Raw genomic sequence first — 16,719 nt, 5'->3', positions numbered from 1 at the left:
CATTTAATACACATCCTTAATTGCCCTTGAGAAGATGATGGTGAGCTGCCTTCTTGAACCGCAGCAGTCCTTGGGGTCTAGGTGCACCCACAGTGCTGTTCAGAAGGGAGTTCCAGGATTTTGACCCAGCGACAGTGAAGGAATGGCTAATATAGTTCCAAGTCAGGATGGTGTGTGGCTTGGAGGGGAACTTGCAGGTGGTGGTGTTTCCATGCATCTGCTACCCTTGTCCTTCTAGATGGTAGAGGTCGTGGGTTTGGAAGGTGGTGTCAAAGGAGCTTTGATGAATTTCTGCAGTGCATCTTGTAGATGGTACACACTGCAGCCACTGTGCGTTGGTGGTGGATGTAGTGAATATTGAAGGGGGTGGATGGGATGCCAGTCAAGTGGGTTGTTTTGAGCTGGATGGTGTCGAGCTTCTTGAGTGTTTTTGGAGCTGCACCCCTCCAGGCAAGTGGACAGTATTCCATCACACTCCTGACTTGTGCCTTGTAGAGATAGTGGACAGGCATTGGGGAGACAGGAGGTGAGCTACTCACCACAGAATTTCCAGCCTCTGGCCTGCTCTTATAGCCACAGCATTTTGTGCCCTTGCTACCCTCAGTGCTTCTTCCAATTGGTGTTCAACATGGAGAAGCACTGATTCATCAGTCGAGGGGGCGGGGGTGGCAGGTGGTAATCAGCAGGAGGATTCCTTGCCCCATGTTTGACCTGATGCCATGAGACTTCTTGGAGCTGGAGTCAATGTTGAGGACTTCCAGGGCAACTCCCTCCCGACTTGATACCACTATGCTGCCACCTCTAGTGTCTGGGAAATTGTCTGCAAGGTATGATTCCATGAGTATGACTATGCCAGGCTGATGCTTGACTAGTCTGTCGGACAGCTCTCCCAATTTTGGCACAAGCCGCCAGATGTTAGTCAGGGGGACTTTGCAGGGTCAACAGGGCTGGTTTCACCGTTGTCATTTCTGGTGCCTAGGTCGATGTTGGGTGGCCCGTCTGGTTCATTACTTTTCGTAGCCATTTGATACAACTGAGTGGCTTGCGAGGCCATTTCAGAGGGCATTTAAGAGTCAACCAGATTGCTGTGGGTCTGGAGTCACATGTAGGCCAGACCAGGTAAAGACGGCAGATTTCCTTCCCGATAGGACATTCGTGAACCGGATGTGTTTTTTACAACAATCGACAATGGTTTCATAGTCACCACTAGACTAGCTTTTTGTTTTTTAATTCCAGATTTATTCATTGAATTCAAATTCCACCATATGTCATGGTGGGATTCGAACCCATGTCCTCAGAGCATTAACCTCAAGTCCTGGGTTACTAGTCTAGTGACATTACCACGACACCACCGCATCCCCCCTCAATTACCCACATACATTGGGTAATTTTTTAGTGCTACCATAAGTGCAAATTTATTTATATAAAAAAAAAATCACCAAAACAATTGAGGTAATTTTCAACTATTTTTCCTGGAATGAATTCCTGCCATTAAGAGATCCTGCTCGTTTTCGGTTCCATTGCGATCAATGGAATGAAAATCGGGCACATTCTATAAAGGATGGGCAATCCATTCCACCAGGTAACTGTCCATGCAACATAATTAAAAATCACCCCAATTGTTTTGGTGATTTTCTTTAAATATATCAATTTATCCTTATGTTCACACTTCTATAAAAACAGTGATTCTCTGTGTTAGCAAGAGGCAAAGGAATGCAGAATGGAGACCCTCGTGGCTCTACCCTGTATAGCAGTTAGGATTCTGTAGTTATTTAGATAAATGTATTCCTTCTTTAACAAGTAAGTTATATATTGTATTCAACAATCTAGATAAAAATATTTTAATTGTTTCATTGCACAATTTTTGTACTAATTAAAAGAAAATGTGTGATTAATAAATAAGAAAGATCTGATCTTGATTGGAAACTACTGACATGATAAAAATTTAATTTTAAAAATCATATATGTTATGAATGAAGACAATTACTGTTGCAGAGGGAGCTTAACGATTGTTTTACAGCTATACAATTTAATTGCTTCTTATAAATTTGACATTTAAGCATGCGAATATTTATAACGTAGTTTAGTGTGGTTATTCAAAGTATATGTAACAATACCAAATAGTTTGTGATATATTTGTTACTTAACAACAATTTAAATATGGGTATAGCTGCACTTTTGATAAAGCGGAAATAGTTCTTCTTCATTTAAACTCCAATCCTTTTGCAGATTTCAAATATCCATTTGGTTGGTTAACCGGATATATAGCCCTTGTTGTGGGTGCTGGAATGACTTTTGTTGTTCAAAGCAGTTCTATTTTTACCTCAGCTCTTACACCATTAGTTGGTAAGTTTGAGGAATACATTTTTACCTGAAAATATAGCAGCTGTGGTTCAAATGCTATTTTGCTAATTTTTTTATTTTTTCTGGCAGGAATTGGTGTGATAACTATTGAGCGAGTCTACCCTCTCACACTGGGTTCCAATATTGGTACAACCACAACAGCTGTTATAGCTGCTCTTGCCAGTCCAGGAGAAACTTTAGCTAACTCTTTGCAGGTGAACAATTAAACAGATCAATCAATTTTAATAAGGGCACGAAGGGTAACAAGGGCACAGAATCGACTCTGGGTGGGGGATTTCAATGTCCATCACCAAGAGTGACTTGGTAGCGCCACTACTGAGCGAGCTGGCCAAGTCCTAAAGGACATAGCTGCTAGACTGGGTATGCGGCAGGTGGTTAGGGAACCAACAAGAGGGAAAAACATACTTGATTTCGTCCTCAACAATCTGCCTGCCGCAGATGCACCTGTCCATGACAGTGTTGGTAGGAGTGACCACTGCACAGTCCTTGTGGAGATGAAGTCCCATCTTCACGTTGAGGATACCCGCCATCCGTTTGTGTACTAAATGGGATAGATTTCGACCAGATCCAGATGATCAAAACAGGGCATCCATGAGGAGCTGTGGGCCATCAGCAGCAGCAGAATTGTACTCAACTACAATCTGTAACCTCATGGTCCGGCATATCCCCCACTCTACCATTACCAGCAAGCCAGGGGATCAATCCTGGATCAATGAAGAGCGTAGGAGGGCATGAGAGGAGCAGCACCAGGCATACCTCAAAATGAGGTATCAACCTGGTGAAGCTAGACCCCAGGACTACTTGCGTGGCAAACAGCGTAAGCAGCGTGCGATAGACAGGGCTAAGCGATCCCACAACCAACAGATCAGATCTAAGCTCTGCAGTTCTGCCACATCCAGTCATGAATGGTGGTGGGCAATTAAATAAATAATTGGAGGATGTGGCTCCACAAATATCCCCATCCTCAACGGTGGGGTGCCCAGCACATCAGTGTAAAAGATAAGGCTGAAGCATTTGCAACAATCTTCAGCCAGAAGTGTTGAGTGGATGATCCATCTTGGCCTCCTCCTGAAGTCCCCAGCATCACACATGCCAGCCTTCAGCCAATTCGATTCACTCCATGTGATATCAAGAAACGACTGAAGGCACTGGATACTGCAAAGACTACGGGCCCTGACAACATTCCGGCAATAGTACTGAAGACTTGTGCTCCACAACGTGCTGCACCCCTAGCCAAGCTGTTCCTTCCTGTACAGCTACAACACTGGCATCTGCCCAGCAATGTGGAAAATTGTCCAGATATGTCCTGTACACAAAAAGGACAAATTAACCCGGCCAATTACCACCCCATCAGTCTACTGTCTATCTTCAGTGCAGTGATGCAAGGTGTTGTTGACAGTGCTATCAAGCACTAGTTCAGCAATAACCTTCTCAGTGATGCTCAGTTTGGGCCACTCAGCCCCTGACCTCATTACAGCCTTGGTTTAAACATGGACAAAAGAGCTGAACTCCAGAGGTAAGGTGAGAGGGACTGCCCTTGACGTCAAGGCAGCATTTGACCGAGTATGGCCTCAAGGGGCCCCAGCAAAATTGGAGTCAATGGGAATTGGGGAAAATCTTCCGCTGGTTAGAGTCATACCTAACGCAAAGGAAGATGATTGTTGTTGTTGCAGGTCGATCATCTGAGCTCCAGGACATCACTACAGTAGTTCTTCAGGGTAGCGTCCTAGGCCCAACCATCTTCAGCTGCTTCATCAATGACCTTTCTTCACTCATAAGGTCAGAAGTGGTGATGTTCACTCACAACGTTCAGCATCATTTGCGACTCCTCAGATACTGAAGTAGTCCGTATAGAAATGCAGCAAGACTTGGACAACATCCAGGCTCGGGCTCATAAGTGGCAAGTAACATTCAGGCCACGTAAGTGCCAGGCAATGACCATCTCAAAGAAGAGAGAATCTAACCATCTCCCCTTGACATTCATAGAGTCATAGAGAGATACAGCACTGAAACAGGCCCTTCGGCCCACCGAGTCTGTGCCTACCAACAACCACCCATTTATACTAATCCTACATTAATCCCATATTCCCTACCACATCCCCACCATTCTCCTACCACCTACCTACACTAGGGGCAATTTACAATGGCCCATTTACCTATCAACCTGCAAGCTGTGGGAGGAAACCGGAGCACCTGGAGGAAACCCACATGGTCACAGGGAGAACTTGCAAACTCCGCACAGGCAGTACCCAGAACTGAACCCGGGCCGCTGGAGCCGTGAGGCTGCAGTGCTAACCACTGCGCCACTGTGCCGCCCAAATTCAATGGCATTACGATCGCTGAATCCCTCACTATCAACATCCTGGTGACCATTGACCAGAAACTGAACTGGAGTAGCCATATAAATACCATGGCTACAAGAGAGGTCAGAGGCTAGGAATCCTGAGGCAAGAAACTCACCTCCTGACTCCCCAGAGCCTGTCCACCATCTACAAGGCACAAGTCAGGAGTGTGATGGAATACTCTCCACTTGCCTAGATGGGTGCAGCTCCAACAACACTCAAGAAGCTCGACACCATCCAGGACAAAGCAGTCCACTTGATTGGCACCCCATTCACAAACATTCACTCCCTCCACCACCGCGCACAGTGGCAGCAGTGTGTACCATCTACAAGATGCACTGCAGCAATGCACCAAGGCTCCTTAGACAGCACTTTCCAAACCCATGACCTCTACCAACTAGAAGGACAAGGGCAGTAGATGCATGGGAACACCACCACCTGCATGTTCCCCTCCAAGCCACACAGCCTCCTGACTTGGATCTATATCGCCGTTCCTTCACTGTCACTGGGTCAACATCCTGGAACTCCCTAACAGCACTGTGGGTGTACGTACCCCACAAAGACTACAGCAGTTCAAGAATGCGGCTCATTACCACCTTCTCAAGGGCAATTAGGGATGGGCAATAAATGCTGTCCTCACTAGCGACATCCACATCCCATGAACGCATAAAAAAATCAGTCAAATTAATGTAACTTCTGATTCCAAGCCATTTACCTTTTTTACTTTTTACTACTTTTTTGTAGGTGAAAGTATCTTTTCATCTCCATTTCCCTCTCATTTCCAAATGTGGTAACCAAGAATGAGAAGCAGTTGTAGTCTCTTGTTCAAGTGTTCCTTCTTTCATGTAGGAGTTTGGTCACAGGGACTATCAGAGTGAACCCAATCCTGTTCTCATCTACCATCTGTTTTGTGTTTTCCCAGTTAAGATGGATTGGCAGTGATCAAACAATAATCTTGGCTGATTTTCTTCCCCTGCTCCAACGTTGCTGAGGTCAACTGTAACAGCCTCAGTTGTCACTCACCTGAGATCAGCCAACCATATTCAAAATTAATGAAGGGTTTTGACAAAGGAGGTAGGGATTAACAGTATATACCAAGTGGGCTGAATTTAGTCGTGTCGGCAAGACTCCTGGTGCCAGACTGAAAAGATGGTGGGAATCCCGACTCGGCCATTTGGAGCTGCCACCACCGCACCACCCCCCCCAACCCAGGCACGATTCAACAGCACTTGGGCAATTAAGCAACCTCTTTAAAGTCAGAGGTCCTGCCTCCAAGAGCTGTCAGCCAGTCAGAGGGCCATCAGCTCAGTAGTATCAGCAGTTCCACTGGAAGCCGTGGCCAATGCCGGTACTACAGGCGGCCTTGGAACCAAGGCAATCAGCGGAGACCTGGACCTCGGTTAAGTGAGGCAGGGTTGCCAGGGCCAGTCGGCAGGCCCTGGTGAGGGTGGGGGGGTAGTGTTAAGGGAGGTGGTTTTTTGCTGGCGGGGGCCTTGCGTGGACCACAGATTGCCAACAGAGGAGGCCCCCACTGCGCCTCCCCCACTCCCCACAAAGTCGATAGGGTGGTCGCCTCCTTTTACTGGGTGAACTTCCTCCACTGGCTTAGTTCTAGCGGTGACAGGAAGAGACCCTTAAGTGGCTGACAACAGGCCAATTAAGGGCCGCAATTGGCCTCTGAGCTGGAAGGGCGTCTTCAGCCTTTCCCGCCCCCAAATTAATTGTGTTGCGCAAGCCCTCCACCCACCCACCCACCCCCCCTTCCATCGCAATTCCATGGGCCCCACCACCTCCTAGCCTGTCTCCATGAAGGCCCATTAAATCCAGCCGAGTGAGTGCACTGCCTGAGATAGTGGTAGAAGCAGATACGATGATAACTTTCAAAAGGGAATTGGTTATAGATTTGAAAAGGAGAATTTTGCAGGGCTCTTTTAGAAGAGCAGGGAAGTGGGACCAATTAGATAGCTCTTTTAAAAAGCCTGCACAGGCATGATAGGCTGAATGGCCTCCTTCTATTTATTTTTAAATTTAGAGATACAGGCCCTTCGGCCCACCGAGTCTGTGTCGACCATCAACCACCCATTTATACTAATCCTACACTAATCCCATAGTCCTACCACATCCCCACCTGTTCCTATATTCCCCTACCACCTACCTATACTAGGGGCAATTTATAATGGCCAATTTACCTATCAACCTGCAAGTCTTTTGGTGGTGGGAGGAAACCGGAGTACCCGGCGAAAACCCACACAGACACAGGGAGAACTTGCAAACTCCACACAGGCAGTATCCAGAATTGAACCTGGGTCGCTGGAGCTGTGAGGCTGTGGTGCTAACCACTGCGCCACTGTGCCGCCTTCTGTGCTGTAAGATTCTATGATTTTATATTAACAAGGAATCAAACCAAACATCTCTCTACTCCGTCTAGCTCTGCAACACATGAATCATCCCAATGAATCATCAGGTTTGCGGCTGCAAAGTTATATACTTAAACGTTTAACACATTAATATAAATATTACATACCACCTTTAAATCAAAGAATATGAAGAATAACAATGTTTCATATGATTATGCTTTAGTTTTCAATGCATTAGAAGCTGCATATTTTATATGGATCACCAACCTAAAAGAATAAGAATCATTAATTGCTGTTGTGATAAATCAATGTATACACTCAATGTTCAATAGCTCGAAGGGCCGAATGGCCTACTGCTGCTCCTATTTGTTCTATGTTCAGTTACATCTTTTAAGTTGCAAATTGGATTTTTAAAATGTATATTAACATCCCTTTTTGTCTCCTTGTAGATCGCCTTGTGCCATTTCTTTTTCAATATCTCTGGAATCATCATTTGGTATCCCATACCATTCATGCGTGTTCCAATTAAACTAGCTAAAGCATTGGGAACTCACACTTCCGAGTACAGGTGGTTTGCAGTCGCCTACTTGCTTCTGTGCTTCTTACTGCTTCCTCTGACTATATTTGGGCTGTCAATTGCTGGTTGGCAAGTTCTGGCTGGAGTGGGTATTCCTATCTTGATCATTATCATCATCATAATTGTTATCAATATCATGCAAGGAAAGTGCCCAAGGTTTTTGCCAAAGGTACTACAAAATTGGGACTTCCTTCCCATTTGGATGCATTCCTTGAAACCCTGGGACAGAATAGTACAGCGTGTTACACTGTGCTGTTCCACTCGGTGCTTTGGAAAATGTAAGTGTTGCAAGACTGATGAAAAATGTAGTGACAGAAGGGAAAAACAAACCAAATCTCTTCAGGTTTATGAAAATCCAGTAATCCTAGAGAATGAAAAACAAGGTATTAAGACACTTCCAGTTGTAGAAAATGAAACAAAAGTTAATTCAACACATATGTAAAAACAGAACTATTGGAACAACAGCTAAAATAAGCCTTTGCAAAGTAGTGCAGCTTTTTTTTAAGGATTAACCTGTATCAGTTTCTATCACTTCTGGTATCCTGAATGGTTAGTGTTGTTAATAAAATATCTGATAGAAGTGATTCCTTCAACAGTTTATACTGTGTTGCATACATGACATTTGTATTCAATCATTGCCCTCAAGTGCAAGTCTTAGTTATAATATGTTAACAAAAACGTAAATTGTACTATTTTAAAATGCAGCATATTTTTTTTAAATTAGCACAATAATGTATATCTTTATCCTGTTATCTGAAAAGTAGCCTTACAGATAATGTTGTCAAAAGTCAGTTTTTCTGGCGCTTCCTTGTATTTAGTGAGGACTCATAATTCATTGTGCCAAATGTTGGCAGTATCATGAAAATGATTAGTTCATTGCAGGGAATTATCACTTAATGGGAGAAAATAACAGTACATTAAGAGTGTACCTGCAATAAATAGAATACTGAACTGTGAAAGTGCGGTTGGGGTGTGGGTGGCCACTGGTGAACAGAAAAACCTCAATACTTTGTGGACTCATTAGAAGAAATGATGTCATGAGTTGTGAGCACTTGTGGATAGTTCTTTCACATGTGAAAGATAATTCATAATATAATGTCACCAACCCCATGTCCATTTTGTAAACAATACTGGGTAAGAATGCTAAGCCATCCAGTCACAAGTTCAGGGTTTCATATATAAATTACCTGAGGTCAAGTTCCAACAATGTTTATGACTGCATCAATTCTGTTGGATGGTGCTGAAATAATAACCCTGATTTGCAGACTTCACAATATGTTGTTTTATTGATTTCCGAATGTTTCACAACCTGAATTACTACAGTGATGAAAAATAGCTATAACGTGTCAAAAACTATTCCATCACTGTTCCAATCAGTGCTTAAGCCTTTGGGAACTGTGTAGCCAACGATCAATAAGGCGTTGAACGTGTATTTCTAATGTGCCATATTCAGTTGATCATAGAAATATGATTATGAAAGCTAGGGCATGCAGTTTTGATACAAACCTACATAAGAGCTTTTAGCTTTAATGTTAGAACATTGGATGCTTGAACTTAGAGATATGAGTTTGTATTCCCAGTTTTGACCTGACTCAGAACTCTCGTATTGCCACTGTGTGAGTTACAGCAGTTCTAGATCTGAATTAACTGCAGAGCTGTGGGATGATTAACTCAGGGACAGAGACATAACCAGCAGGACTAGTCCAGTCCAACAGAAGCTTGGGCCATAGAGAATAGCCATACCAAGGACAATCTTGCCAGCATGGAGAGATTGGTGGTTCATGTTGTCTTTTCATCCTTGAAAGCAAGAAGTAGGAGTGATGGATCCAAGAAAGGTACAAAATGTATAAACAAGTACAATGAAACAAAAGGCTCCCTTAAACTGTAAATTTGTCAGGAATTGTAAAAGAGACTGGATAAAAACTATAGTAAGTATGCTTTTTTTACAGACTGAAAATTTATCTATTGAATGATGCCTAAATATGCACTATTTCAATTTGAATAATGGACTTTTGTGTATATCTTGTTACTTATTTTTCTAACGTTTTGTAAATTTTCCACAACATTAAATGTGAATTTTAAAATTTACATTAAGTACATTACTTAATTTTTTGTGATTTATTTTACAAGCTTGCTGAAATCATATATATTCGATATACTTTGAAATATTGGTCCGGATTTTGCAGTTAGCAGCGAAGCAATGGCACTTGCTGCTAACTTCAAAGAAAGCCACCTAAAAAGATCTAGCGATCTCTGAGGGATAGATTTCCCCTTTCCTGACATTAGTTTAAATCTGCTACCAAGTCAAGGGGATCTCCAGGTTTTCAGCAACAGTGATGTTATTAAGTAGGGTAAGCAGCGAATCACATTGAAATATTCTCTGACAGCAAATCACGAAGTAAAAACTACACTTTTATATTTAAAAAATATGGTATTTCTCATATTGGAAAAATTAATCATTCAACAAATATAAAATTACTCTTTCAGGGCTAGTTATGTTTACGCAGGGTTACTAGGTTTAATTTCAATATCCATTTTAATCTCAGGGCAATGCAGATATCACACTATGTTAAATAACCAACTGGTTTACTTACAAAAACATTAACTATAAAGGTCTTACAGATTTCAGCACGTCTTGACAGCAGCCTGTGTTCTGTGCAGATTCAAGCTGTGTCTTCCGGAAGCTTCTGCACTCTTTAGCTCCAACTGGAGGTTTAAGCAATCAAACATAGCAAATACAGATAATGAACATACTGACACAATCAAACTCAGACCAATCAAACACTACATTTTCCCCCCTCTTGACTAAAGACATTATTTTTACGTTCTAAACAACAAACATATATACATCAAGTTATTTCTTAGTGTTTAACTTGTCAGTTTTCTCTAAGTACAGAGATAGTTTTTGAGATAGGAAGGTCTCTTACGTCACTCCCTTCAGCCTCTCCTCTATATCACCTGTCAGCTCCTGAACCTGCTTCATCAACTGTTGAAACATCTTTGGCATGAGCTTGTTCGAGATGCTTCTCACTCGTTGGAATAGTTCTTGTGTTTTTTGTTCGTCAGAATCATCAGAAACATCATCACGTTTTAATATAGGTTTCCATCATTCTCAGACTGCTCCAGCTGGATATCATCATTTACAGTTATATTGGCAATAATCTTCCTTGGCTCTCTCCTTTGCCCATTCTATGATCTCCTTGATCCAACATTTAGTATTGCTCTTGCTCACCCACTTTGTGTCTGCCTTCCAAAATCTGCATAAGATGGTGTGAGGTCTGGGCCCTGGGACAGGATTTGTGAAAGGTCCAAAGGTCTTACAATTAGTTTGATCTGGTTAATCTGGTCAAGAACAACATCGCTGATTGCTGGCAATCCATCTGGCTTCTGGGTACTAGCTGCTGTGAACTGGATCCCAAGGAGAAATTCCCAGTCATATCACTTCTTGCCCTCAGGATTTAGTAATTTCCACTGCCCTTATTTGAAGCTGGACATCATGCTGGTGACACGGCTTTCTTTGGTGCTGGTCTCAGTGCCTTCACTTTCAGAAACGGACTCTAATCATTCTGTTCAGGTTCTAGCTCCTGATCCTCATTTTCTTCCATGTCTGCTTTATCAATCACATTAATGTGTGCTCCGGTGGGGTCAACGAGTCTGAATCCAAGCCTATCGAAAAAGTTAACATCCATAAGGCTTCAGTCTTTAGCTACATAGAAAGTGAACCTGTCGAGGATGACATTTTTGTAGCATAGTGGAACTGTGATCATCCCCGAAACTGGAATGAGAGTGTTATCATAAGCTTGAAGGATGTCTGTTGCAGGAGTGAAGGAAATTTGCGAAAAAGACGGATGGTAGAGTTTGTCACTCAAAATAGAAACTTTTGCGCTAACATCGATAAGAAGTGACGCTGAGATACCTGCAATCTCGACTGAGCACTCCTTAAAGTGACCTGGTGCTTTACTTTAGGTGATGGAATATACATGTTGTACGTGACTCTCACAATGAGACTCCGCTATGTGTCGAACTGATGAAGATTCTTTCTTCAATAACCTGCACATCTTTGCAAAATGGTTCCCCTTTGAACATGAGTTACACTTTTTTCCTCTAGCTGGACCTGGCATTGTGACTTGATGAGGATTTCCGCAATTTGGGCACAGCTTTGCAGGGAATGACCATGATGGGGCACATTTTGATGAGGTTGCTAAAGTTTTCTTGCCCTTAACCCTTGCACTGAAGCTGGTTGGGCAAGCTGTGCCTGCATCCCTGAGTCTAAGGGTCCGTGTGTGTAACCTCTTCAAAACTAACATGTCAGATTCGATCTGGACTGCTATAGTTACTGCTTTTTCCAAGGTTAAATCATCATCCTTCATGAGAAGACGTTCCCTAATTTGTGGAATTGAAGTCTTTTCAATTAATTGGTCACGAATCAGTTCGTTGGTTAGTGAGCCAAATTTACATGTAGATGCAAATTCCTGCAACGCTGTCACATATTGTTTAATGGGTTCACCACGACCCTGGGATCTCTGGCGGAATGTGTATCGCCCGATCAGCACGCTTTTCTTTGGCCCCAAGTATTTTCCGAGAGCACTCACTGCCGTATTGAATGTAGCCGTACCTTCTGTGAGCTGCTCAAAGGCTCGCTGTCCTTCTGCTCACAGACAATGTACGAGTATCGCTTTCTTACAGTTTGCTGCTATATCTGGGCTGTCCATTCCCATTGTGAGCAAGTATGTCTTGAACCCCAAAATGCATCGCTCCCAACTCCGAGGAGGATTTCCTGGCGTCGGAAGGAACGGTTCTGGAACCGATAACATTAGATTTTCTTCAATCATCCTCATCGCTAAGTTTTTGTTATCTTTATGTTGGGTTACTGGGTTCACTTTCGATATCCAGTTTAATCTCAGGGCACTGCAAATATCACACTGGTTTATTTACAAAAACATTAAGTATAAAGATCTTACAAATTTCAGCACATTTCTTAACAACAACCTGTGTTGTGTGCAGATTCAAGCTATGTCTTCTGGAAGCTTCTGCCCTCTCTAGCTCCACCCAGAGGTTTAAGCAATCAAACACAGCAAATACAGATAATGAACAGACTGACACAATCAAACTCAGACCAATCAAACACTACACGAGTCAGGGTGTTGAGCAGTAATTATGAATTTAGTATGCCGTTTAAAACCCAGTTACAGCTCATTCAACAAGGTGTAACATTTTCAAGGATTTTTAACAGAGAGAAACTTCTTGTCAGTTCAATTGATTTCCATTGATTGCAGTCTGGGAGGCCTCAACAGTACACCCTCTGGAGAAGAGTAGAATCACTGACAGCAACTTGTGCATTTCCATGTTTAATATGTGGACTCCAGAAGTTGCTGTCAGTTTCAGAGCAGTAATGACAGTGAAAGCTGACAATTTTGCAGTCATTACTACAGCAAAATCTGGACCACTATGTTCACATTGCGCTCTTCAAAGCTATTTTGGGTTTTGTTCAAAAAAGAGTGAGCCAGTTGAACATGGTGCATTGCAAGCATTCAAACCTTAAATCCTAATATGCTTCTTTAGAAGAATGCTTTAGCTATATAACTTAGTGTTAACAAATTTGGGCACTCTCACAGTCCTGCAATAAATAATTATGAGCTCAAGTCCAGGAATGTGGCTTGAACCCATGGCCTTCGGACAGACAGAAAAGCACCACCACAGAACCACAACTGATATCTAATACTTATGGATTCATTTTGTGAACCTACACATACCAGCATAGAGAAAGACCAGGGAGAACACTGCTCAACTATGTACAAAGAACAAAGAACAGTACAGCACAGGAACAGGCCATTCGGCCCTCCAAGCCTGCGCCGATCTTGATGCCTGTCTAAACTAAAATCTTCTGCACCTCCGGGGTCCGTATCCCTCTATACCCATCCTTTCATGTATATGTCAAGATGCCTCTTAAACGTCACTATCGTACCTGCTTCCACCACCTCCCCCGGCAGCAAGTTCCAGGCACTCACCACCCTCTGTGTATAAAAACTTGCCTCGCATATCCCCTCTAAACTTTGCCCCTCGCACCTTAAACCTATGTCCCCTAGTAACTGACTCTTCCACCCTGGGAAAAAGCTTCTGACTATCCACTCTGTCCATGCCGCTCATAACTTTGTAAACCTCTATCATGTCGCCCCTCCACCTCTGTCGTTCCAGTGAAAACAATCCGAGTTTATCCAACCTCTCCTCATAGCTAATGCCCTCCAGACCAGGCAACATCCTGGTAAACCTCTTCTGTACCCTCTCTAAAGCCTCCACATCCTTCTGGTAGTGTAGCGACCAGAATTGAACGCAATATTCTAAGTGTGGCCTAACTAAGGTTCTGTACAGCTGCAGCATGACCTGCCAATTTTTATACTCTATGCCCCGACCGATGAAGGCAAGCATGCCGTATGCCTTCTTGACTACCTTATCCACCTGTGTTGCCACTTTCAGTGACCTGTGGACCTGTATACCCAGATCTCTCTGCCTGTCAATACTCCTAAGGGTTCTGCCATTTACTGTATACTTCCCACCTGTATTAGATCTTCCAAAATGCATTACCTCACATTTGTCCGGATTAAACTCCATCAGCCATTTCTCCGCCCCAAGTCTCCAACCAATCTATATCCTGCTGTATCCTCTGACAATCTTCATCACTATCCGCAACTCCACCAACCTTTGTGTCGTCTGCAAACTTACTAATCAGACCAGCTACATTTTCCTCCAAATCATTTATATATACTACAAACAGCAAAGGTCCCAGCACTGATCCCTGCGGAACACGACTAGTCACATCCCTCCATTCAGAAAAGCACCCTTCCACTGCTACCCTCTGTCTTCTATGACCAAGCCAGTTCTGTATCCATCTTGCCAGCTCACCTCTGATCCCGTGTGACTTCACCTTTTGCACCAGTCTGCCATAAAGGACCTTGTAAGTCACCTCACATTAGTGAATAAGAAAGCCAAAAGCTGAAGAAAATAGGAAAACAGGGAAAATGCATGCATCAGGTTCAAGAGAGGAATGTAAGTCAGAATAATGATTCATGAGATTACTGTAACAAATAGTTATGAGACTGCAGTCATTGCTGCAGATACAAGGCATAATGTGGAGGAGGAGGTTAGCAAGGAGCCAGAGAAAAAAGATGAAACAAGGGAGCAGTCTATGAGGCATAAGGGAATTAATTGACAAGGGAAGTGAATTACCATGCTTATCACAAAGATAAAGCCTACTAGGGAGTGAGTTGCTCACCTGGACTTAGTGCACTTTAAGTAAAGTATAGGAGATCTACTTAAGGGGACAGAAGCAGAGTCATTGGTTGCCCCTGGAAGAGCTAATGATATGGGGAGGAATCAGAGAGATGTTCAAGTATACATGGAAAGAGCATGTACTTATATCGCATTTTTCACAATGTTAAGACATTGCAATCAAACACTATGGTTGCCTGTTTTTAATACAAAGAACTAAAATAATGCTAGAGGCTTGCTAACAATCACCATTTCTGAAGCGATGAGGAGCATGCATGAAAATAGGAAAGTTATATTCAAGGGTGATTTCAATCAACCAATTGGCCCATTGTCTGAACTGGCAAATACAATGCATTATTGGCTAAGGACCCATCATGCCTGGGAAACCACAGGAGGAAACTTTCAGCTCAACCTGGTAATGGATCTGGACAGCATTCAGAAATGGAAGTCATTGCACCTGTGAGTGGTAGTGACATTAAGCAATCATGATTTGGGATTCAACATCATCAAAGTGCAAAATCCAAGTTTCTCTCCAGTCTTTTCTCATTACTCAGACCTCTAAAGTTGGTTTCAGCCTTGAAGCTCTTCTCTTCTCTGTGTCAATTTAGTGCAGAGGGGATGGAAGCTAGGGCAGTTGCATGCTCCTCTTGCAGGAAATGGGAGGTAAGGGTCACCACGTGTCCCTGCTGACTTCACCTCTGAGAAGTGCACCCATCTCCAACTCCTCACAGACTGCGTTAGGGAACTGGAGCTGGAGCTGGATGAACTTTGGATCATTCAGGCGGCTGAGGGGGTGATAGAGAGCAGTTATAGGGAAGTAGTGACACCTAAGTTACAGGATAAAGGTGACCGTCAAGGGAGGGAAAGGGAATAGGCGCACAGTGCAGGGATCCCCTGTGGCCGTTCCCCTCAATAATAAGTATACCGTTTTGGATATGGTTGGGGGCCTACCAGGGGAAAGCCACAGCGGCCGGGTCTCTGGCACTGAGCCTGGCTCTGTGGCTCACGAAGGGAAGGGGGGAGAATAGGAGAGCGATAGTGATAGGAGATTCAATGGTTAGAGGAACAGACAGGAGATTCTGTGGTCGCGAACGAGACTCCCGGATGGTATGTTGCCTCCCGGGTGCCAAGGTCAGGGATGTCTCGGATCGAGTCTACGGGATTCTTAAGGGGGAGGGGGAGCAGCCAGAAGTCGTGGTACACATCGGTACCAATGACATAGCTAGGAAAAGGGATGAGGACCTGAAAAGCGAATATAGGGCGTTAGTTTGGAAGCTAAAAGGCAGGACGAGCAGGATAGTTATCTCAGGATTGATACCGGTGCCACGTGCTAGTGAGGCTAGAAACAGAGAGTGAGTGCAGCTGAACACGTGGCTACAGAGCTGGTGTAGGAGGGAGGGCTTCAGATATGTGGATCATTGGGATACCTTTTGGGGAAGGTGGGACCTGTACAAGAAAGACGGGTTGCATCTGAACTGGAGGGGCACCAATATCCTGGGCGGGAGGTTTGCTTGCGCACTTCGGGAGGGTTTAAACTAGTTTGGCAGGGGGATGGGAACCGGAGCTACGGATCAGTGGATGGGGTAGCTGTTGAACAGGCAGATACAGAGTGCAGAGAGTCTGTGAGGAAGGTTAGACAGTTGAGCAGGGCAAAGTTGCAGCCAGGATGATGGGTTGAAGTGTGTCTATTTTAATGCAAGATGTGTCAGGAATAAGGGTGATGAACTTGGAGCATGGATCAGTACTAGCAGCTACGATGTTGTGGCCATTACGGAGACTTGGATATCACAGGGGCAGGAATGGATGTTGGATG

General features: G+C 43.7%; 1 protein-coding gene and 1 long non-coding RNA gene across 2 annotated transcripts in view; one reads left to right on the top strand and one right to left on the bottom strand.

Moving 5' to 3' along the window:
* The window catches only part of slc34a2b (solute carrier family 34 member 2b), a 40,110-nt gene extending 32,028 nt beyond the window's left edge, over positions 1-8,082 (top strand). Inside the window, exons 10-12 of the mRNA XM_068037224.1 lie at positions 2,230-2,346; positions 2,434-2,558; positions 7,513-8,082. Of these exons, the coding sequence (XP_067893325.1) occupies positions 2,230-2,346; positions 2,434-2,558; positions 7,513-8,082 (812 nt within the window). The remainder of the gene's footprint in view (positions 1-2,229; positions 2,347-2,433; positions 2,559-7,512) is intronic.
* LOC137372863 (uncharacterized) lies at positions 7,242-12,650 on the bottom strand. Its single transcript, XR_010975513.1, has 3 exons — positions 10,568-12,650; positions 10,261-10,346; positions 7,242-8,004 (listed from the first exon to the last, which is right to left on the bottom strand). It is a non-coding gene; the product is annotated as an uncharacterized lncRNA (long non-coding RNA).
* Between the last annotated feature and the right edge of the window lie 4,069 nt (positions 12,651-16,719).

This window comes from Heterodontus francisci, chromosome 1 (assembly GCF_036365525.1).
Source record: "Heterodontus francisci isolate sHetFra1 chromosome 1, sHetFra1.hap1, whole genome shotgun sequence".
NCBI classification, from domain to species: domain Eukaryota; kingdom Metazoa; phylum Chordata; class Chondrichthyes; order Heterodontiformes; family Heterodontidae; genus Heterodontus; species Heterodontus francisci.
This window is presented reverse-complemented; position numbering and strand designations above follow the sequence as displayed.